This window comes from Ailuropoda melanoleuca, chromosome 7 (assembly GCF_002007445.2).
Source record: "Ailuropoda melanoleuca isolate Jingjing chromosome 7, ASM200744v2, whole genome shotgun sequence".
NCBI lineage: Eukaryota > Metazoa > Chordata > Mammalia > Carnivora > Ursidae > Ailuropoda > Ailuropoda melanoleuca.
In genome coordinates this window covers 111,580,283-111,605,560 of record NC_048224.1, presented here as the reverse complement: position 1 = coordinate 111,605,560, position 25,278 = coordinate 111,580,283, and the positions used below count along the sequence as shown (strand labels likewise).

General features: G+C 37.1%; 1 protein-coding gene across 15 annotated transcripts in view; it reads right to left on the bottom strand.

The window, feature by feature from the left end:
* The window catches only part of SCEL (sciellin), a 187,665-nt gene that overhangs the window by 24,379 nt on the left and 138,008 nt on the right, over positions 1-25,278 (bottom strand). For 9 of the 15 annotated variants that reach the window (XM_034665334.1, XM_034665333.1, XM_034665338.1 and 6 more), the window contains 15 exons: positions 24,543-24,602; positions 20,803-20,847; positions 19,565-19,624; positions 19,206-19,265; positions 15,337-15,390; positions 14,744-14,803; positions 14,315-14,374; positions 13,126-13,185; positions 8,999-9,058; positions 8,297-8,356; positions 7,339-7,398; positions 4,981-5,043; positions 1,094-1,153; positions 891-950; positions 692-748 (listed from right to left, as the gene is read on the bottom strand). In XM_034665334.1, coding sequence (XP_034521225.1) covers positions 692-748; positions 891-950; positions 1,094-1,153; positions 4,981-5,043; positions 7,339-7,398; positions 8,297-8,356; positions 8,999-9,058; positions 13,126-13,185; positions 14,315-14,374; positions 14,744-14,803; positions 15,337-15,390; positions 19,206-19,265; positions 19,565-19,624; positions 20,803-20,847; positions 24,543-24,602 — 879 coding nt within the window. The remainder of the gene's footprint in view (positions 1-691; positions 749-890; positions 951-1,093; positions 1,154-4,980; positions 5,044-7,338; positions 7,399-8,296; positions 8,357-8,998; positions 9,059-13,125; positions 13,186-14,314; positions 14,375-14,743; positions 14,804-15,336; positions 15,391-19,205; positions 19,266-19,564; positions 19,625-20,802; positions 20,848-24,542; positions 24,603-25,278) is intronic. The other 6 variants (XM_034665344.1, XM_034665337.1, XM_034665336.1 and 3 more) reach the window with 5 other exon arrangements.

The window sequence follows — 25,278 nt, the reverse complement described above, 5'->3', positions numbered from 1 at the left end:
AATGAGCGTACTACACAGTCTTCTTTCTTCCAGCAGGTCCACAACACTCTCCCATATGTTAACTTGCTTTCTTGATCTTAGACTATTGAGACTATGGTTCTCAGCTCTATGTTTATCATGATAAACAATTTGAATTCTAATAAATGCACTCTGGTGCATTATCTATTATTATCTTATTGTTTATTAATAAAGCCCTTTAGGTGAAAGGTATCACATAAAGATAGTAAATCCCAAGATATTTGCAGAACTCAAAATGCAAGTTCATGGATAAAACCTGCTGTAATATTTTGTGAGCCCCCACCAGCTGTGGATCTGTGATTTTTGAGGACCCTAAATATCCTTTCTGATTCTCTATAGTCGTCTATATAAGCCACCAGTTTGGTTCCATTTCTCAAAATACTTTTTCTTCCTATTTGACTGCACTCAGTTTTCATTTCAGCCCTAACACTCTATTTGCTACAGACAACGAACATTGAATTACTGCAAATAAAAAGTACAGAACAGAGCCAATAGTGCAGTTGATTCCAGAAGAGGGCAACATGTTTCCTTGCTGACAGGAGACACATGAGTTATGATTGTGTCTTCATTTGAACAATAAAGAAAAAGAAAAGGCTTCTTTGAGAGAGAGGGAAACAAAATTCCTAACTAGAACCTTGAGACCACTTCCAGATAGCTAGGCAAAGTCATTTACCGCTCAGGGTTGCTGAGAGCTGAAGATTTCACTTTAATGAGATTGTCCAAGCCTTCACTGTTCAAAAGAGAAAAAAAAAAGTTCAGATTAGGGATAAGGTTTTTGGTTGGGCGAGTTCGATAAAGCAACATTATAAATCCACTGCAGCCAGGGGCAACAGACAGATGAAAACACGAAATGACTGCTTTTATCTGATTACCTCTGACTGCTTCTGGTCACTGCAGGGCTCACTTTGATGAGGTTATCCAGATCCTGGTTTCTTTAAATAGAAAAATAAAAGGAGAGCAGGTTAAGGATAAAGTTCTTTTGGCAGGAGCATTCAGGTTACAAATCAGCTTGAAATAATAATAAAACAAAACGTTCTTCCTAACCAAAGCACAGAAATGAATACAGTTCTATTACCTCCGGTTGTTGGTGAGAGTTTCAGGATTCACTCTGATGAGCTTATCAAGATCTTGATTTCTTTAAGTGGAAAAAAAAAATTAAAGCAGCTTGTGTTAGAGATAATGCGGGTTCAAGTTGGTTGAAATTAGAAGAAAGGATTAGCTATCTTATCCCTTAGTATGATACATACTAGTTTGGCATAGAACAGCCTTGAAATAAGTTTTCTAGCTAATGTAGGAGGGACAAATGATGTTCGATTAGAAGAGAAGCTGCTCTGACTTAACACACATCATAGCCAGAGCACAACCACAAGGGCACACTTGCAGGCGTTCACAGCAAACATCTGGTGATTAACAACTTTGCAGTGTTTTAACATTAGAAAGATACATGCTGATTTTAATGTCCTTTTCCTTGTTATTTTTAAGATCATATTCACCAACTGAAGATACTTTTTTAATAAGCTCTAAAATTGGGATTATACTTAGCCTAAGGCTTGGCATGGAGAATTCCAGCAATCCATTAAATTGGTGACTTTTCCTTACTTTACAATAACTAAAAAGCTGAACTGAACGCAGCTGTTCATAGTCAAATGACTTACAGACTCTGAAGACTGCCCACTTCCTACTGGAAGCCCCACCAGTTTCTTTTCTCAATCACGAACAGTATTTCTTCCCACATAGTTAGCTCCTATTCACTGCCTCCATGTAATACCTTGTTTTAAGGGCTAGCAAGTGATGATTTTTTGAAGTGTTCTTTTAAACCCCTTTTTAATATTTATTCAGAGAAGTAAAATAGCCCGTCATGGCAAGAAATTGCAGGACTGAGAACACCTGCTTTTCAGTTCCATCTTGGACAACAACCTGCCTGTCTCCTCTTCTTGCCCCCTGCCCCCAGCAGTCCTTTTTCCTTATAGAAAAATAAGAGACATTTTACCTGTCATAAAGATTGAAACAAGGTTAAGAACTGAGTGGGAGCCATTTAGAGCTTCATCACCAAAACATTCCAAGAAAAGTTCTGCAATTCCCTCCCCCAGCCCTAATATTTCCATTGAATGTGCTTCCCAGCTCCTGGTTTCCCTCAGTTTCTTCTTTCCGTCGTCATTCACAGATCTTCATGGTAGACAGAAAGCCGCTAACTGAATTTTCACTGTTTTGAATTATCTCCAATAATAGTATTTGCAATTAAAGATAATCAATTGGAGTCTACAAATACTATTAAAGGAATGATTAACACATGACAGCTATCCAAAATATAATTTCCTTGCATGAACTGATATAAAGTTCAACCATGCCTAAGAAACAATCTCTAACATAATGTTATTATACACCTTAAACTAATGTAACACTGTATGTTAACTACACTGGAATTAAAATAAAGTAAAATAAAGTGAGGTTAATTTCATATATTAGAAGAAAAAGTACAAAGAATAAAACTTTGTAGGGGAGATAATATATTCAAAGGCCACAGTCTTTTAACATATAAATTAATCACAATATTTCTTAGTGTAACTACATGTAATATTCGTGTACCAGCATAATTAGAGTAAGCTGTACACACAACCATGAGAACTTTCATTTTCACTGTTCTGATGAGCACAGAAAATCTGATTTATCCAACAGCCTAGAACAGTGATATTCAAATTACTGTTTCATAAAGCCCATTAAGAAATACATTTTGTATCACAGCCCAATGCTCTCTTTTCAGATAGACATATACAAGCAAACACAAATTTCATTAAATAATACCTTTACTACATAAGAACACTCATATTTTCCACTGTAATTAGTTTTATTTAATTGGGAAAAATGCTGATTGCCACTCACTACATTAATTACAAGACCTTTTAATGGGTTTTGACCCACAGTTTGAGAAATCCTAGCTTAGAAAATATGGAAATGTATGCTATGTTCTACCACTACTCCTTGAAAGACAGCACGGTGTTTTTAACCAAACAAAGATCTCGGTATCAGTTCTGAATTGCCTTGATTGATAGCATCATGCAGTTTATCTCAATGAATTGAAAATAACAAAATTATAGACCTTTTTTTTTTTAGGCCCTGGATCCCCACAAACACAGGAATCTTACATCTAAAGTTTCTCCAGGAAAAATGTAACATTCTTCCTACTCAAGTGACTGCTTTCATTTGTTTGGCCTTAAGGGTGTAGTAAAGGGATATATTTGAATATATTTAGCTGTTATTACCTCCATGTAGTTGAAGAGGTGTAAAGCGTTACAGTCATTTGCACATTTGTGCCATTGTCACATATGAAGCCATATTTCAAGGGACCCTGCAGAGCAGTAAAGGACACTTCCTGGCTGTCACAGGGCAAGAACAACTATCCTAGCTTTATAAGCCTCCACTATTTCTGGAGGTGCTGAATTAACTTTGATTTATTTTAAGATCAAAGTTTGTGTGCTGTGATTTCAAGACCAGGAGTTGGTCTGGGAATTAGTAGAACTCACAGGAAACTATGAAGTTTTTGCCCCTGGCCTCAATATTTTCATCTGTAAAGTGAGGAGACTGGACCATTTCTAAGAATCTGCCTATCCCTAACAACTTGTACTCCTAGGAAGCTATGAATATGAACTTGACTGCCTGTCATGTTTATTAAATTAACTATTCAATATCTCTTTTTCTTTTTAAATGCAATGTCCTGACAATGCATTCTATATTCACCAAGCAGAACATGAGGGTTCCGAAATATAATATATTAAATTGACAACCTATTATTCTCTTGGAGTAACATCTCTGTGCCCCCAGTACATAATTAGCTTTAATCTATGATAATTGCCTGCTGTTAATAAGATTGAGTATGTCTACTGAATTCTCTTTTTGGCATCCCTGGCCTATAATTATACCTAATGTGCAACTAATCATACCTAGTTGTAAGCTTCAAACCCAGTAGGTGCTCAGTAATTATTCACTGCCTAGCCGATCACAGAACTACTACCAGTCTTCCACCAGTTTTCTCTGTGATCCTGGTCAGATCACTTAACCTTTGTGAGTCTGTTTCCTCTTTTGGAAATGGAATAGGTTTGACTGGGACAATGGTTTTCAAAATTATTCAAACTAGTGGGGCTGGGAGTTCTCTGAGGATCCCTCCTTCATCTCTAAATTTTTGCACTTTTATATGTACCAACTAAACTCAATAAGGGAAATCATGAGAACACTGTAAAGATATATATATATATATATGTATGATTATATATTTAAGAGATTATATATAAGGTTATATATATGAGATTTTATATATATATATATAAAAGAGATTATATATAATAAAGGAGTAGTATGTAACAGTATAAAAATCCTCATATAACCAGAGACAAGTGTGAGTTTTATCATCTTGCAGATACTACCTAAAGAAATAATAACTTTTAGGTCAATAGCTTTGCTGGGAGCATCAAACCATCTAAGAAACAATATACCTCATAAAATTTCCACTGATAACTGGAAAACACTCTTTAAAAATGAAGTACATGTTATTGCTGAAGATGAATCTAATAAGGTGTTCTAGGTCTTTTTAAAAAATTAACTATTATGAATACATTTTCATCAGTTCCACAGACAAAGGTATTAACATCAATACTACAAAGAAAAAAATAAAACAAATATAGCACATGTTCCTACCCCAATCACTCCTTTCAGTTGCTTTACTTGAGGCCAAAAGAAGTGAATTCACCACCATATTATTTTCTCCAGTTACTGCTTTTTCTTGCCAGTAACAAATAGAAATTTATTTCCAGAAACATAAAAATTGTGAAGGCTTTTCAAGAGCTATATTCAATTTGCCCACAGAATGGCTGTAAATCATATATATTCAGATTGTAAATCATTTATATTTGTATCGTGCTTAAAGAGGAAAAAAATAAAACGGAAAAAACACGTAACGCCTTCTCTTACCTAGTCATGTTTTTGACAGCTTTGGGGCTTACATTAATAAGTTCATCAAGACCTTCTTTCCTGCTAAAACAAAATAAAAGTTCAAATTTCACTGAAAATCTGCAAATTTTATGACTGACATTTTTTCTTTTGACGCATGTGGATCATACAACAGGATCCTAGATCAAAAGTAATGTTTACCAAGTTTCTACTTTACAAAGTTTTTAAAAATCTTCAACCTACTGAGGTAGATATTACCATCCTCCCCTTAGAAATAAGAAACTGAACTTCATGGAAGTTAAGGCTCTCTTCGGGAGCAAGTAGGAAGAAGTGACAAAGGATGAACCAGGTTTGGAACCATAGCAACAGGACCCCAACTCACACGCTCCTTCTCACTACCATCCTCCCTCTATGTTCACGGTAATTCCTTGTATCTGCACCATGCTTTTCACCATCATCACAGTAATCCTGAGAGAGGTACCTTGGAGTTACTCTGCCACGCTTTTCTTGACCTTTGGCCCCAGATATAATGAGTCTTAACCCCTCCAGAAGACAGAAATATGTTCAACGTCACACGAAAATATTCTGGTCAAGTATAAGAATGCTATGTCACCAAATTTCTCAAGTCATTTAAAAACTAACCCGTGGGTTTGTGAAGGAGTAGGAAGTCAATATGCTTTGGTTGATCCAATTTTATGAACTAACAATTTATTAATGATAAATTTAAAGTAATGACCTGATTATGCTATGATTGTGTCAAAATGGATTTCTCAAGTAGTAATTATACAGAATTTGCTTCATTATTGTAATGAAATAAATTGAAACAATGAAAAAAGAAGAGTCTATCCAGCATCATTACACATCAACAAATCAATTTGTTCTCATTTTTTTCATGTCCCCTTTTAGAAAGCCCTTAGCCAAATGATTAATCTTATTTTTTGGCAAAAATTGGAAACTTGCTCCAGAGTCTTCAATAATCTTGATAAATCTATCTTGTGTTTGCTGAGGGAATGTTTTTGGATCCTTAAAAAATTATGCAAGTTGCAACAGCTGGTAAAATAAATTAAAATCAATAATAATCTGTACACTTTTTCAACTTCAATATTACATTAAGAAATTATTGTTAACTTAAAACTTAATCAGGGATGCCTGGGTGGCTCAGTCAGTTAAGTGTCTGCCTTCAGCTTAGGTCGTGATCCCAAGGTCCTGGGATCGAGTCCTGCATCAGGCTCCTTGCTCAGCAGAGAGCCTGCTTCTCCCTCTGCCTGCTGCACCCCCCCGCCCCCGCTTGTGCTTGGTGCTCTCTCGCTCTCTCTCTCTCTGACAAATAAATAAACAAAACCTTTAAGAAAAAATCTTCACCATTACTTGAATTCTTTTTGGCCCTATGTAAAAGCAGGTGGCTATGAATTCATATCTTACACAATTATGTATATATGAGAATTTAATTTAGTTTTATTCTTGTTTCTTTCAAGACAACCTCAAATTTAAATTGCTCTTAGGCTTTTTGTTTTCCATATCATATTTTGTAGTAGAATTAGCATTTGGGATGTTTGGGGAGGTTGTAACGAACAAGAGAAAAACATAAAATTGTTTATCATTTCCATGTATACCTTGCTTCCCTCCCTTCCAAAAAATAACAAAAAGAAAAGCAAGTAAACAAAACAACAAAACCTGGGACTTTTAAAAAACAGAGTTATTTCCTGATTCCAAGGTATGTGGGTAATATATATAATGTGAACGTGTAACATTGAGGCTACTCTAAGATATTAATAAAATCACTTCAGAATTGCACTTCATGCAAGGCTAAATCAGAACAAGGAAGACTTTTGGATTTCATGAATTGCTTTTATTCTAAACACCCAGATAGACAATCATAGTTCTAAAGAGACATTTCTATTATCACAATGGGCTCTCATACCAGCACTAACCCTAAAGGCCTAAGCAAGTTGCCTAATTTAGTATACATTATTATTGGACATTATGTTATATATCCTGATGATAAAAAGGCCAGAAAGTTTTGTATCACTTAAGGAATCTTTAGAATTAACTTGTAAACTAATATTATCATGTCCATATCCTTTCAGGTAAACTATTGCATTCTATTATGTTGAACTATTATGCTGAAATAGAATTATGTTGAAATCCCAAGCATGGAACACAAATCTCATATTGATAAGAGATATTATAAGAAATTCTTTATCCTCCATTAAAGCCCACAGCCCGGGAGCCCTGAGCGAGGACATCAACACTAGGTTTATGACACAAAAGCTGTTCGATTTGGGGTTCTGTCACTGGTTGTCTCGATGCTAGAACAATGAATTACATTTTTTAAAGTTAAATAGAAAAAAACAGACAGAAGAGTTCCATGAACCTCACCTTTGGTTAGTTCCGTTTGTTTCAGAAGACACTTTGATGAGACTGTCAAGACTTTGGCCCCTTTAAAGTGTGGAAGAAACGATCAGATCAGTGGTTGATTTATATCATGTGATTGCAAATATTAAAACCAAGAAACATTTTTTGTTATAAAAATATTTTGTTATAAAATATTTATGAATACAGAGATCATCTCAAAAGATTGAAGTTTTCCAGTGCTATGAATATATATTTTTGGACCTAACTACTGCTGCATTAAAAAAAAAAATAAACAATAACCAACTGTTTTAGAAAATTCATGATGTGCCAGACACTGTTCAAGCGATTTACATGATTTATATAAGTGAATCCTCACATCAATCGTTCAATATAGGAAGTATTATGATCCACTTTCTCAAAGGGAAAAACTGAGACACAGAAAGATTAAGTGAAAGCAAAGTAATCTAACTCAAGAGCGCTTGCTCTTTCCATGATAGCAATCATCGTACTGGCACTTAGTAATTGCATTAGCGTTGAAGTGACTAGACAGCACTTGGCCCAATTTCCTTACTGTGAGGACAAGGAAACTGAAGCCCAAATAGGGGAAGTGGCCAATTGCATTTTGCACAGTTAGTGAGGGCAGAGCCAAGGCCTAGACCCACATCTGTGGTCTCCCATCTAGTTCTCTTTCCCCACTCCTGTGCCATCCTCTGCTTGAGAAGAATAAACAAATCAATGAACATAAGTGTCTTACCCATTCTTGGAAATCAACTGTACATCTAATTAATCAAAGTTTATCTCCATTATATTAAGAATTAGTTGACCCAAATCTTCAACATTTTAGATATGAGGTTGTGGAGGTCACATGACTTTTCTTGAAAATTATTGAGTTCAGTGCCAGTCTGCTAAAATGTTAATTTAATTATGTTTTTAAGCATTGGTATGTGTAAAACAAAAAACCCAGAAGCATATTAAATCTTACCCTCGCATAGTTTTTCCTGTTCTTGGAACCACTTTGATGAGGTTATCAAGATCTTTGGAACTTAAAAACAAAAAACCGAAAATGGTAAGTAAAAATGGAATTAAATCAACTAAGTATTTAAAAGATATATGTGCTCAAGATGAATTTTACTATTAAGTTTTGAGAAAAATCAATACCAATCTTTGTCCTTAATTTTAAAAGTACAAATTTTGACCTCCATACAAATCTTCAATATATGGCTCAGATTCCTATTTACCCTCAAAATAAAACCAGAACATTAGGTCAATACTGAGCTTTTAAAAAATCAATCGGCAACTATGTAATGATTTGCCAAAAACTTTCACCTGCCCCCCACAAGTATTCCATCTAACATGGTAGCTGTTACTAAATTATACTTTGTTAATAATTTCCCTTTATAGTGCCTTCTTGCTTTAAAGGGATTTTGTAGCCATTATTTCACTTGATCCTTACAACAACCAAGTGACAAAGGTAGACCAGGCAGTGATAAATGATCCTCATTTTATTACTAAAGGAGCCTCAGCTCAGAGCATTCAAGGGACTTGCTCGAAGACACCCAGCTGGGGAGTAATGGATTTCAGGCGTTGCGATTCCAACCCAAAGATTTTTCCCACATAGCTTCTCTGATGAGTGCCACAAATTGATGCAGGTGGGGAAGGAAGAAAGATAAGACATAATCTTCACCCTGCGTTACTTCTGTTTACTTCAGGGGTCACTTTGATGAGATTGTCAAGGCTCTGGCCCCTTTAAAACATTGAAGAAAAATGATGAGGTTAATGATAGATTAACACCAAATGAATAAAGCTATTTATTAAAACTCAGAAACAGGCTAAACACTGAGATCATGCCAAAGAATGGAAGATTGTTAAAAGTGACTATGCAGAAGTACGTAGGGATTTATACATTTCTGAGACTCAATGAGACAATATTTTAATCTCGGAGCCTTTAGGCCAGTTGCAAACACTGTCCTGGGACTCTTTCTCTATTATGATTCATTTAATGCTACGCTCTTAACCTTTGCCAGGTGCGCTGAACATTTTGTCACAGTCTATATACACATCTCATGGAACATTCCAGAAAGCACATCCTCTTAATATCAAGCTTCTGGCTGTGGGAATTTAAAATCAGCTTTGGAGAATCCATATTTTATAAAATCAACATTCATTAGCAGGTTTTCTATTCACAACACTAGATTAAGATTAATATACCAATCTGTTGAGGTCCATGTTATACAACCTGGTATCTGTGTCTGGTACTTATAACTATGTGTTCAAACTACAAATTTTGACTAGTTCTGTTGGCAACAAATAGAAAGAAGATTAAAATCTATAGAGTTCTGAAATGTAAGCTATATCTACTATAATATTTACTACAATAAAAACTGTATTTACTATAACAAAAAACTCCATGTAGTCGCTAAAAACATGTCAGTATTTTGTTGTTACCCTTTAATATTTCTGTTTCTGATCTTAATGGAATTTTGCTTTTCTTATTGTTTCTATGTGTTTTCCGCATACCCAGCACAAGCCAATGCCCCTCTGATCGACAGAGGATGCCACATGGGTAAAGGACACCCACAGAAGGTACACCCTATTTCTCCATGCCCTGTGGCCCTACTAAGATTGTATTACAAAGTCTCTGAGGTTGCATCTATACAACGTCAAAGATACAGATACTTGGAAGCAACCAGATGTTGACCCAAGTTTTTACTTGTATCCAGATGTCTGAGAATGTATATACCCAGGCTAAAAGCAGCAATAAAAAAAAAAAATGGGGACTTTTTCCGTGCAAATTGAAACAATTAACCCAACAGAAGCAACTATTCTATCCCAGAATATCCCTCGTTGATTTTTTTTTTTTACTTCTTGTTGATTTTCGCCTAAATGAAGTATGTGAGATTTGAATGCCAGAGTCTGAGAAAAAAAATTCCCAGAATTCTATTTCCAGATTTGAGTACTTAGAAAGGATAAATAAATAACACAACAGTAAGCATTGTAACCTCTCCCTTATAATACTTGATTCTGGAGTTCTCTTTGCTTATATTGCCAAGAGCTTGATCTCTTTAAACATATTAAATAAAGCACACATAAGTGGAAGGTTATTTAAATCTCAGAGTAAATAAAATCAATAAAGCAGAGTGTGCTAATTAATGTAGTTATTTAAAATAATATTTTGCACTAAACTGTGAATTAATGCCTCATATATATATCCTCAGTATTCTTTCATTCTTTCAATCTACAAATAGTTATGGAAACTTGTGAATAATATAGACATAGGCTTTGCCCTCATAAGGCTTCCATTCTAACTTGGGAAGAGGCAGGCAACATACAATCAAACATATGAACGAATGTTGCAATTCCAGATAACAATATATGTTCTGAAGAAAAGAAGGAGTGCCTGGGGTTGGAGGAGGGTTGGTCACAATTATAGTCAATGGTCAGAAATGACAAGATGGCGGTAAAGCAGACCCAAGGTGGGAATAGCATATGCAGAATTTGTAAGGCAGGAATGAGCCAGGAATAGAAAAAAAGATTAATTTGGCTGGATTGTATTGAACAAGTAAGAGACCATTGCTGAGGGTTAGAATTGTATTCTACCTGAAAGGGAAAAATATTGTTAATTTTTTAATAAGAGAGGGAACATGATTTAGTCTTACTTTTAAGAGATCTACAGAACTTAATAATGTGTAGCTAAAGAAAAAGACAACTATTGTCCCTAAAAGCTCTCAGGAAGCACACTCACGCGTGCGTGTGCGTGCACACACACACACACACACACACACACACACTATGCATACTCCCAAACACGACACGGATGTACACACATAAACATCTATGTACATATGAACTCATATACATACCAAAGCATACAGATATATTTATACTTATGTCCATGCAAGCACATGTGCACTTTTATGCAACCACACACAGGACATTTGCGAAAACATGCACACACTCATAAAACATTTATTTGCATGTATACACATGTGCACACATAGACATGCACACAGACACACACCAACATATGAAAAACAATAGGTGATGATTTAAACTACTCTTTTAAATAAAAATTAGAAAGGAAAACATGGATTTTTCTTGGTGAATTAAAGTAAATGAAATATTTGAACAGTACCTAAATCATAAAAGAATATAATTCACCTGAATATTATTGCTAACAATTGCTTGTATCTACTCTGTGCCAGGCATGATAGTGTTATGATCCCTATTTTGTGGATGAGTCAACTGAACCATGAGGACACAGCTAGCAAGTGACCAAGCCCAAATTTGAACCCAGAATTTGGGCTTCCTGCACTGGTTACCTTCCCGGACCACCCAAGAAGCCAAGGAAATCCATGCTTTCTTCTCAGTCTTATTAGATACAAATACAAGTCTCAGACTCCCTGGGTCACTGGGCCTCTGACCATGTCATGCTGCTGAGAACAGGACAGCTTGACAGTGTGCACACCAGCTTTTCAGCTAGCTGAGTCCTTGCTCTGCTGACTGGGCCTACAGGCATCAGTGACACATCTTAGAATCAACTAATAATATCATGTACTGAGTTAACTGAATGGAAAGAAGTTCAGAGGAAACCACATGGAATTATTTGGTGCACTGTTTTCAGCAGCATACCAACAAGCTCAATTTCAAATATATTCCATCTGCTTTTTAAAAAGTAAAAAGCAGAAGGACGTAAGCTTTCCAGATTTCCTCAGCTCATGGGTAGTAGAAGTCTTTTAATGAAGTACATACTGCTAAGCTCTTCCTCTTTAAACATACGCTACACCATGTAGACATGCGTGCACTACACACGAATGCACCAGACATGCCCACCTCATTCCCACACGAACACATCCACATCCATCCATCCACACACACCACTTACGTACATACACATCCATGCACTTGTATATATTTACACTGTGTAAATACACACATACACTTAAATATATACACACATTTTGATGGTTAATTTTGTATGTTAACTTGACTGGGCCACAGAATGCCTACTTTTGGCCAAGCATTATTCTGGGTATGTCTGTGAGGGTGTTTTGGGATGAGATTAACGTTTAAACCTATAGACTGAATAAGGCAGGCGGTCCTCCTGAACATAGTGGGCTACAACCGGTCAGTTGAGGATTGGAATAGAGCAAAAAGGCTGAGTTAGAAGGGAGTCTGCCTGCCTGCCTGCTTGACCTAAGACATCTTCTCCTGGTGTTGGACATTAAACCATCAGCTCTCCTGATCCTTAGGCATTTGGATTTGGATAGGAACTTCATCGCTGGCTCTCCTAGGTGTCCAGCTTGCAAACTACAAATCTTGGGACTTCTCCGCTTCTGTAAGAGCATGAGCCAATTCCTTATAATTAATCTCCTTCTCTCTCTATATATATACATATCCTATTGTTTCAGTTTCTCTGGAAAACCCTGATCGGTACACATACATACTCTTATACCCAAACCCTTATACATACACACTATTTATATATACACAAATACATAAATACAAACACACACTACTTACACATACACACTTACACACACACACACACAAAAAGAAATCATTTAACTCAGTAGAGAAACTCAAATTCCCATTTAATTTCTCAAAATCTACCTGATAGTAAACTTTACCCAAAAAATAAAAATGCAAAAGATCACTTCTGAGTATCACTTGTATAAAACTGCTTAATATGATATGTTTGGAGGAAAAGAGAACTTGGTTTGAATTTCAATTTACCTTCCCGAATACAAACACTCAGGATTCTAGTGTGCTTATAAATGCCAAATGGAAGGGGGAAAGCTTTAAATGTCTTACCTTTTGATATTTTTATTTGTTTCAGGATTCACTTTAATAAATCCATCGAGGTCTTGTTTTCTTTGAATAAAGAAATGAGTTTTAACGAATATTATTAAGTAAAACACTAATCAAGTGAACAATGATTGGAGAAGTAATGTGAGTCAGATAAAGTTCTGTACTGGATCCAGAGAGAATATAAATTTCTAGTAAAAAAATCAGATATAATTGCCTATTCTGTTTTTAAATAATAAGAACAATGTCAATAATAATAATATTTGTCTTCATATAAAGTCAACCATTTCCCCAATCCGAGCTTTTTAAAAATATAATTAGGTTATGACAAATTACAAAGAGCAAGAAAAAAATACCTTACATGGTAGGAAAATTGACTCATTTCTTGGGGAGACACATGTCACCCTCATTAAAATGCACTGAGCAATATCAAAAGGGCATAATATGAACCCAAAAAAGGGGAATACTGTAGAGGTTGGCAGAAGTATCGTGACTTCATGCTGCTGCCACGTTGACAAAGTCCTGAAGTGGAGAAAAAGTGGTGGAATTTCCTTACTCCCAGTGGATATATCCTCCCTTGGGCTGCCTTCTGAGACCAACGTCATTATAGAAGCTGATTTATAAGAGTTTTCATCAAGCCTTACTTCTGGCTATCTTTGTTCTTTTAGAGGTCCACCTTGAAAATGTCAAGACCATGCATTCTTGGGGTGCCTGGGTGGCTTATTTGGTTAAGCAGCTGCCTTCGGTTCAGGTCATGGTCTCAGCGTCCTGGGATAGAGCCCCACATCGGGCTCCCCACTCAGCAGGGAGTCTGCTTCTCCCTCTCCTTCTGTCCCTCCCCACCGTTCATGCTCTTTCTTGCTCACACACTGTCTCTCAAATAACTAAAATCTTAAAAAAAAAAAAAAGCCATGCATTCTTTAGATACAAAAAAACTCATTTCAGTAACTCATGCGTAAAACAAATCCAAGCCTAAAATCTGTGATAAAACTGGGATAGCAACTTACTTTGAAACACAAGGACAGTTCTTCAAAAAATAAGTGATTTTATTAGGAACAAGAAGGGAAGGTCATGCGGCCCACTGTTATTGTCTAACTCTATGCTAATTAAATATGGTTATGAAGTTAAAATGCCAAATCATTTTATCTTATTGTTATTTACAAAATTCAGACTTAAAGACACTAATAATTCTTACCCAGTGGCATTTTCACTTCCTTTGGGCTTTGCTTTGATAAGATTATCAAGGTCTTCTCCTCTTTAAAGAAAAGTTTAGATCAGTTTCAAAGTATTCCCATAGTATTACATATAAATAGACATTCCATATTACTGATTAATTGAAAGCTTTTGGAGAAAATTATTATACAGGAATTATATTAATTTTATTATAAAAATTGTTTATCAATAACATAGTTAAATTAATCTCTGGGATTTTATATTAGCCAAATGTAAATTTAGATAGACTCTGTCATGGAGCCTCTGAAGTGAAAATCAGAGTGGTAGGGATCAGACACAGAAGATGGAAGGCAAACTCAAAGATGTGACCCCCTCAATGTCACTGAGAAGATCAGACAGTGAAATTTGGGAGAAAAAAACCAAGATTCAGAAACATCAAAACAATTCTCACCCTCTCCTAGTTTTATCCATCCTGGCATTCACTTTGATAATCGTTTCGAGATCTTGGCTTCTTTGGGAGAAAAAAAAAAACAAAAACATGAAAACCTTGTGTTACTTAGGTTACATTCAGTTTTCTCTGAAATCTGTATAAACAAGAATGTCCCTGAAAGGATATCAGATGTTTCCAGGCCAAATGGCCAGAAAAACTGGGATGTAATTATCCTCAACTGAGCGCTGTTAATTTCCCCAGCAGTACTTGGTTTAAATCAGTTTAGAAGAATTTCCCAGCATACCTCTCACTTTGCAATTTTGTCCTTTATATTTCTTAATTTAAATATAAAACTTGGCTCATGTTTTAACTGTTTAAGAAAATACAGAATAAGAGATTATGTAGCAGATTTCCTGCACTTACTTCAATGTAACTCAAACATGTGGGTCCTATGGAAACAGCATTCATCATATTCCTTTGCTTACTCTCTGATAGGCCTATAAAGTGCAACAGTTCATCTGTGACCGAGGAAAGCATAACACTCCCATTTCTAACGAGGTGTGAAAAACTAACTTGAAAAAAGAGAGCCCCAGCAAGGTAGGGCCTTTACTTACCCTTTCTCATTTTTGTCAGTCCTTTGATTAATAAGACTTCCAAGGCCTTGGTTTCTTCATAACATTAGAGCAGGGAGGACAGCAAAGAAACAAAAAGAGAGGAGAGAGAGTAATTCAGTCTTTTATGGCAACAGCCGATTTCTCACTACAAGAGTAAGATGTTATCAGTACCTAAAGCCTCAGAAGTCTTCAGAAGTGTTTAATACAAGTGACTCTTCTCTTGCAAAATGCTGAAGAGATATGCCAACTATCCTAATAGTAAGGTCCCAGTCATTACTCAGTTGTGATTAAATCATTTAATGGAATAATTTTTTTTTAATTTTTATTTATTTGACAGAGAGAAAGAGCCAGAGAGAGAGGGAACACAAGCAGGGGGAGTGGGAGGGGAAGAAGCAGGCTCCCAGCGGAGCAGGGAGCCTGATGCGGGGCTCGATCCCAGGCCTCCCGGACCATGTCCAGAGCCGAAGGCAGACACTCAACAACTAAGCCACCCAGGCGCCCCTAATGGAATAATTTTTAATAAAATAATAAACATTCCTGCTATTTAGAACTGTGTTGTAGTGTTGACAGTTTACAAAATGTTATTACCTTCAGGTTACTTTTATTACTATGCATCATAGCACTTGAGCCCAATATCAGTATAAGGAGATCTAGGTTCAAATCCTAGCTCTGACTTTAATGTGGTTTGTGACCATGTTCTTTCACTTCTCTGAACCAAGTTTCCTCACTATAAGTGAATTAGACTATACCATCTTAAGGTCATTTTTTACTCTGATATTTTATCCTTCATATTCTCAAAAGACCTAATGATCAAAGAGCCTGACCTATGGATTGCGGCCAAGTTATTGTAAACTATTTTTTTATTTTTAAAGTAAATTTAATGGTTTATTTTGATATTTATTTATTTATTTTAGAGAGAGAGCACGCGTGCATGCAAGTGGGGGGGCAGAGAGAAAGGGAGAGAATCTCAAGCGGACTCCCTGCTGAGCGTGGAGCCTAGTGTTGGGCTCCATCTCATCTCATGACCCTGAAATCATGACCTGAGCCAAAACCAAGAGTCCCACACTCAACCAACTGAGCCACCCAGGTGCCCCAGTAAATTTAATGTTTTTAACTGAAATAGAGCTGAGGGGTGCCTGGGTGGCTCAGTTGGTTAAGTGTCTACCTTTGGCACAGGTCATGCTCCCAGGGTGGGGATCGAGCCCCACATCAGGCTCCCTGCTGAGCGGGGAGCCTTTTTCTTCTCCTCCCTCTGCCTGCCGTTCCCCTTGCTTGTGCTTTCTCTCTCCTCTCTGTCAGATAAATAAATAAAATCTTTGAAATAGAGTTGACACACAATGTTCACATTAGTTGCAGGTGTACAACATAGTGATTCGACAACTTTATATGTGATACAATGTTCACTACAAGTGTAGCTTCCATCTGTCACCATATAATGCTATTTTAATTTTAATACCATTGACTATATTCCATACACTGTACCTTTTATCCTCGTGACTCATTCCATAACTAGAAGCCTGTTTCTCCATTTCCCTTCACCCATGTTCGTCCCTACACCACCCTCCCCGCTGGCAACCCTCAGTTGGTTCTCTGTATTTATGTGCCTATTTCTGCTTTTTCTTTGTTTGTTTGTTTAGGTTTCATATATAAGTGAAATCATATGGTATTTGTCTTTCTCTGTCTGACTTATTTCACTTAGCATAACTCCCTCTAGGTCCCTCCATGTTGTCATAAATGGCAATATCTCATTCTTTTTTATGGCTAAGTAATATTCCTCTGTGTGTGTGTGTGTGTGTGTGTGTAGATAAAAATACACATCCCATTTTCTTTATCATTAAACCATTTTAAAAGTAAAAGTTCCCTTCAAGTCTCAGTTTGTGCTTTCCTTGTCCTTTCAGGGATGGTTGTTGGGAAGCTGACTTAATACATTTGTTGATATACTGCCTTCTTTAAACATGAAAATCATTCATATCAGGGATGGAAATCAGATGGTCAACATTTTAAATCTAAACCCTTCAGAGATTTAGACATGTCATTTTTAGCAAAAAGTTCGAGGTTCTGAAGAACACTTGGAAAAGCAGAAATCACTCTAGAGGGCTCCAGTGCTTTATATAAATTGACACAAACAACAAACCTTTTCCATGCAAATAGTTTAAAGCTATTAGGGAACATCAAAGTTAATCCCTCTAAATCCCCCAATTGTCCAGGTGTTGCCCTTTATCATTTTCATCTGTCTCTGATTTCACTGTGATAGACCATTAATATTTATTTTCTTTTAATATAAGAAAGAAGGCAGAGAGGGAGGGCTGGAAGAAGAGCAAGGGACTACGGACTGATGCTACCCCATCAGTGAGTTCAGTCATTCCCAAATCAGAGAGCCAGTTGCTATCAAATTATTCCACATTACAAATCACATCTCTTTTCTCCTCCTTACTAGCCCAGAAATGATTTACTTGAGATGACATCCTAATTTTTCTCTTTTCTACCACTTTGGTGGACCCTTCCCAATTTCATTTTTTAAATATCTGAAATCTCATCTTTTCCTATAAGGCTCACATAACCACTCACAGAGAATTGACTGTTTTCCCACTTCATCTGTTCTCTAAGAGAAGAAAAATTTTTACCTATAAAAATACTTGCACATTGACATTGTAATAATATTTTGTTAATAAGGACTCAGTATCTGTGAAATTATTATTGCCAATTATTTTCACATTATGATCACATAGACTCTAAGTGTTCTACATCAGAGACAGTTGAGAATGCATCTGCCAAGATTGACTTGGAAGCTAGAATACCATTCTGGGCACAGACTGGCACAGATAAATGCCTTTAAAAGATAATCAAGACAATAGAAATAATTATCATGTTAGGAAGGCAAATCTAATGACTAACCAAGTACAAGGTAAACAGCCAATCAGGGAAAAACAGTAGTGATCTCCTAAATCCTTATCTTTGTCATTCTTGACCATTCTGGGATTTTCTTTTCTTTTCTTTTTTCTTTTTTTTTTTTTTTAGATTTTATTTATTTATTTGTCAGAGAGAGAAAGAGAGCACAAGCAGGGGGAGTGGCAGGCAGAGAAGCGGGCTCCCTGCTGCACAAGGAACCCGACGCAGGGCTTGATCCCAGGATCCTGAGATCATGATCTGAGCTGAAGGCAGATGCTTAATCAACTGAGCTACCCAGGCATCCCTTTTGTGGGATTTTCTTTAATAAAACTATCAAGAATTCTATTTCTTTCCATATAAAAAATAATATCAGTCGTGTAAGTCAATTTTCTAGGACTTCAGTATCAGTCTAGAACTATAAATCAACCTCTTCAGTGCTATCAGTTTAGTTACTAATCATTCACTAATCATTTTTTATGATATAAAATAAGTAAAGGCATGACACTTGACCCTGAGATATTTACAAATATATGTGAGATATACATATGAAGTGACTCAATCAAGATTCTAACAGAAGTGCCTCGGAGCATTATAAAGACTTCAGTGGGGAGAAACTATGCTCCCAGTGTCAAAATGCCTTAGAGTAAATATATTTAGTTCATAAACCAGCCTTGTAACAGCCAGCTAGAGTTCCTCCATTTTTAAATATAAAAGGGAACCTGGAGATCATCTAAGTCATGCTCTTCATTTTATGGGATGAGGAAATGGTGGTCTGCAGAGGTTAAGTGACTTGCCCATCCAGACTGATGTGGGTGGTAGAGCCAGCACCAAGATATCCTCCCATCTCCTGCCCACCCCACCCCCATCCAAGGCCTGTTCTACCAGCCTGCCTGCCCCTTGTCCTGAGCAGGAGGTCACATCCAGGAAATGGCATATAGTCTAGGACTCAATCAAAGAGGTCTGTAAGAGTTAAATCTTACCCTTTGCCATCTTTGTCTGTTCGAGTATTCATAAAAATTAGATTTTCAAGGCTTTTGGCTCTGTAAACACAAAGAAATTCAAATAAAAGACTACATATTGAAATAAAATTGTGTGGTATCTCGAGAGGTCAGATACAATAAACATTCTTCATGAATTGCTCATTTACTCTTATTGAATGGAAGCGCAGAATCCTTCTGGGCAATTATGTCTGAGCTAAATGTACAATTCTGAGAGCACTACTCCATCTGCTAGGACATTTCCATGCCAGAGGATACAACTCCCTTCCAGCGAACATCTGAAAGAATAAAGCAAGCAATCTGGGAGATCATATTTTCAGGTTAGGGACAGATGCACTTACCTTTTCTCTGTTTGCTCTGCCTTAGGATTTGTTCTGAAGAGACCATCAAGACCTTGATTTCTTTAAATGCATTGAACAAAAAAACCTCATCAGTGGTAATAACACATACTTAACTCTATAGAAATATAGTTTATATTTCTATAGATAGACAGGAAATAGAACCTGGGTGGGAAAGATGAGCCACAATTCTTGAAATTGCTTTATTTCAAATAGGTATTTTCATAGACTCAAAATTTAAATTGCAGTGGACCTCAGAGAAAATAAAATAGAAAATACAAACTAGGGATCCACATAGAGCCAATAGGTCCACAATACGTTGTTTGGATTTCACAGAGTGTTTTGTTTAATGTGAGCCAATGTTGACAAAGATGGCTATGAGACATCGCAACCTGGATTTTCAAGATATCCTGAAAATGTTCTGCAACACTGGGTTCAAATCCTCACGTGGCAACTGTCAGCAGCTGAGAAACAGCCGGACACTGTGCACAGGGCACTCCCGCATGTTTCATACAGTCAAGCCCCTTCTGCTATGACACCTCCCTGCCCTCAGCAGGCCATGAAGTCTGTGATCCTTGACCTAACACCCTCTGTCTTTATAGATGAAGAAACTGAATAGCAGCACATTTAAATGAGCTGTTGGTAGTCAATCATATGTTCACTGTTGTCAGAACAGGGTATGAACACCACACTTCTGGTCGCTGAAAGCAAGGAGCTCATTCGACATCCGCCTTGTTTCTCTGTCTCTCTGGTCCCTACCCATTTATATGTTAGTAGGCAAAGTAAAAGAGAGATAGCAAAAACTGCACACATGGACCTCAATTATTATAATTTTTAAAATGTGCAATTATAAATGATTCAAAATTAAGGAGGTAAGGTTAACTAAGATAGTAAGTAGCTTTTGTAAAGTGTAAAACTGAAAGTATTCAGTGACCAAAATAAACTCTGTCCACATATTAATATATTAATATTTCAGGAAGAGAACTGTGATTATTTATATAACTGCCTTATTAAATAGAGTATGAACATCAAACACACTTTAATATTAGTATCTGTAGATTGTAATAACCATTTATAGTAATGATGAAATGATGATTCCTGCAAGCTTTTTATTCAAGATTTGTAGGTTATTTTTAACTCACCCAGTATGCGGGTTCTCATGCTCAAATATTAAAAAGACATAAGAAGTCACAATATGCAACTCAATAATAAAGCAAAAAATGGATGTTTTCAATTCTTACCTATTCAAGTTTTTGTTCATTTTGATGAGATTATCCAGTTCTTCACTTTTGGAAGAAAAAACAAACAAAAAAATCTCACATCAGTAAAAGCCTGCCCTGAGTCAAAAGGCAGGTTCTCCTTAAACCACTGTTTCTGAGTTTCCTGGAATACAACACATGCCACCAAAATCATGTTTATCCTTCAAGGCTCTCTTCAAATGCCTCCTTCTCCGACACATAGTTCCCAGTCCTCCAACGGAATAGAGTCCTCTACATTTTTGGAAACCTTGGTGCATTTTGGTTTTTTGCATCTCCTTTATGGCACTAGTATTTTGTAATGTAACAACTGCACACTTGTCTCACGTTAATGTCCCTGTTCCTACATCTCTCTCTCTCTCACACACACACACACACACACACACACCACTTAAAATTGAGAACTGTTTTACATTGGATCCTTTTTAGTCTTTAATACCGTATACTTTAAACAGGAAATATTTAAGACAGGTTTTTAATTGAATCAACAAATATAGGTACATTGACTAGTTATAGATTCTATCTTTATATAATGTACCTGCACGAAGTAGCTCTAGGAAAACACGTGTTCACCGGGAAGTCTGGCTGCTTTCTTAAACTGTGATCCTACCTCATTCCAAGTCGGCTAAATTTGTTATCTTGTGTCTGTATTTGAGAACTGCAACTTTCTGGATGCTTCCCCAGGAGCAACCTGTTTAAGCGAAACCCCTGGGATACAGAATATCGCTAAGCGTCACCCAAGCACAAGTCTCTCCCCCAAGAAGGCAGCCTCAGTGGGCTTCTTGTTCCTGTTTGCTCCTCACAGCATATTCTCTCTTCAATATTTCTGTCATTTCTTCACCCCCATCTCTCTTGTGTTCCTTGTCCAGTTTTTAGATCACAAATCATGGTTTTCCCTTCTTCCTGCTCTAGAATCAACACATTTTCCACACTTTCTTAATGTTCCTCTTTCTTTTGCATCATCCCTGGTACTGACCAGGAGGCCATGAGGCCAAGTCACTCAGCTGTTACATATTCAGGGTCTCAGGTCAGGGATACATGGATCCCAACTGAGGCTTCACCACTGATTAGCTGGTGATTCTGGGTGAGTTACCTAACCTCTTGCCACCTCAATTTTTCCACCGGTCCAACAAGAATACTAATTGTACCCACCTGGGAAAAGAACTCATAAACTAATGAGTATAAAGTGTGTAGCGTGATGTCTGGCAAGTCATAAACTCACAATTAATTTTGGCCATTATAGGAGACAGTTCCCAGTCTACTCAAATTTTTCATTTAATAAAGGCTTGCTATGTTTATTTTTTAAGCTGCTTTTAGAGACATCAAGACTTTGGCTCAGGCTAGAGAGGTAGAGTTGCTGAGTCATTTATGTGCTTTGAAGATGCCTGGCACAATGCACTACCAGAATAGCTTAGAGACCCTAAAACATGCTAAATTAACAGTCATCACATAGACGAATCCTTTCAAGTAATGTTACATATTCAGTGGTAGGATCGAAGGCTGAGGGTAAATACTGAAATATAAATGCTCCTGGCCCTGACAAAAAAATTGATTAACATACCAGCTAGTCCTTCGACACAATGCCCCATTGTTGTTTCTTGCCTGAAATTCCACCTTCCAGCTCTGAGGGTATGAATCTGTGCAAGCCTAACAATCCTGTAAAACTGGAGTCGCAGCCCTGTCTGACTAGTGTGAGTCAGTGATGTGATTATCAGGGTTTGGGGTTGCTCGTGTTTATCACACACAAATTGGCAAAAATCATGAGCAGACACTCTGTGATAAATTAAATAAAATGGAGACAATATTCTGAATAAAGAAGTTGGACTTTTAAAACGACCTTACATTGAGGAAAGCTTTGGATATTACATTTCACCATTGCCTGTGCAATAAATTAAATGCTCTTAATCAGAATGGAGTGACAGTCCACTTCACAAAGGAGTATCACCAAGAGCGGCTGGGTGAATAGAGCTATTTCTAGTCCCCACAGACGGCCCACAGTAACGGTAGTTGGATATGTCGATCCGACAGACCTTTCCCCTGGCCTCTGCCAGAGCAGTAACTTTTCCCTGTGAAGAATACATCTTGTGGAATTTGTGCATCATGCCTACAGACGGGACAGGACAGTTCTCATCATTTTTGTTGGATTTGTGCCAAACCATAATTTCCCTTCAGCATCGCTCACCCGTCTCTCCTTCAAATACTCCCATCACTCACCAAAAAACTGTTCACTCCTTCTTAAAAACAAAATACTACCTCAAGAAAAGTGAATAGATAAAATTAGAGATCAAGACACTTAGTCAAGAGAAAAGGAAAGGAAACCTTCAGGATACTTTCTGGAGTCCCCGTCTGGATACAGAGCTCTCATTAGTTTCTTTTGCACAGAAGAGCTACCTGTCGCTTCTGTTTCTTCTCTTCAGTTCTTTTGACTAAGACTGCAATCCCTAATCACACGTAGCATTGCTGAATTCCACTGAGCGAGGAGAATTTTTGTAGGAATGGGATTTAAACTGTGGAATGTTTATACTCCAGTTTTCCCACTGTTCATCATTCTTTACTATAATTTATTATATAAGCACCTACTTTGCACAAAGCATCATGTCCGACTCTACAAATGACTTATGGTCAATTGGACAAAATATTTGCTCTAAGAGATTAAAGAGATGATAGACAAGATGAGGTATTTACATAGATACCATGAAATAACAACAAATATGATTAGTTATTATAACACATAAATAGTGGGGTTCTAACAGCTTAGAGAAACAGAAGTCACATTTCACTGAATCAATCTGGGAAGACTTCACAGAGGAGGTGATATCTGATCTAGATCTCGAAAATAGGTAAGACTTGACTGGACTGATACAGTGGCCTTGAGGCTGGGAAAGGCAGCCACATGGGTGGAATGGCAAAAACAAAGGCAAAGTCTGTCTGGAAAGTGTAGGAAGAAAGTGGTTTAATTTGGTATTGCCCATAGGGTAAATGTAAGGGCGAAGTCAGAAGTAACTCTGGAATGTTAGGTTAGAGCCAAGTTAACACAGGTCAACTGTAATTGAACGGGTCATAGGGAGGCAGTGAAGCAGTTGTTCAAGCAGAATTTAGGAAGAAAGCTCTGGCCATTATGGGTAGTAATGGTTTAGGGGAAGCAAGATTGAGGGGATGTAATTAAATCTGGATAGCTTCTCTAATAACCTATGATGCAGTTGATGAGGGTTTAAACTGGGGTGAGGCCATGTGGGCAAGAGGAGAATTTTAGACATTTTATGCATATATGCCTGATACTATATTGAGGGGAAAGATGAAAGAATCAAGAATGATTTCAGAAAGGTGAGCTTGGCTGAAGGATAAAACAAAGTAGTTAGGAATTAGCGCATTTGGGAAAGAAGGTAAATATGGCCTAGGACATTCTAAGTGAGGGTTCTGGGAAGACAGATAAGTTGAGATCTGAGCCAGCAACTTAAACAAGGTCAAAACCACAGACAGCTGAGGTGATGGAGATGAGTATAATCACCAAAGACAAAGCGAGGAAGAAAAGTATTGGTAAACGTCAGTCTCACCCATTTTTCAGGGACACTTACCTAGAGATACTGATTCTTTCTTCTTTTAAATTATATATAGTAAACAGCATTGGGATTTTATTCATATTTGGAACTTTTAAAGGTACTGATTAAGCTTTTTTGAAACATAAAGAAAGGGAAAACGCAAGCTCAAAAGCTCTGAGCTCTTACCCCTTGTTAGTTTTCTGAAGTGAAGTGGCTACTTTGACAACGTTCTCGAGATCCTGACTCCTTCAAAGGATGAAAAATAAACACCAGTCAATGACAGTAGAGCTATTTTTCAAGTAGCTAGAAATTCTTATGTTTTCAGTAAAGAAAACAATAGTCCATGTGTTCAGGAATTACTGAGTTTAACTGCATAATGAAATAGTTCTGTTATATCAGCTCATGGGGAGTGTTGGTGGGGGTGTGAGCACGTGCGTGCGTATGCGTGCACACACACACCCACAGGCACACACCAGTCATTTCACTGGGCATTGGCTCTGCCATCTAGTGCTCATTGAAACAGTTTCTCCCAAACGCATTGGCTTCTCCCAAGTTCTATACTTAAGAAAGGATATGGAAAAGAACGCAGAGTTAACTACAAAAGTAAACACAGACGTGCGCTCAGAGGTTTTTCTACCAGAGCCAAAGAGCATTAGGCAACATGTCCAGATGATTAATTCGTCCCTCACATGTGGTGAAAGTATCTGTCTTCTTAGGCTTCCAAAGGGAAAGAAAGTACGTTTTAAACTATAGGGTAGGCAGAAGCACCTGACACAGAGGGTTTGAATCCACACTAATCCCCCTAGATCATGAAAAGGAATAATTGGGAAAAATCCTTACTGGTGTCCCTGTAATTAAGACCTGTGTTTCACAAACAATGTCTCACAGAAGGTTAATAGGGTTCCATGAAGAAAGAACTTTG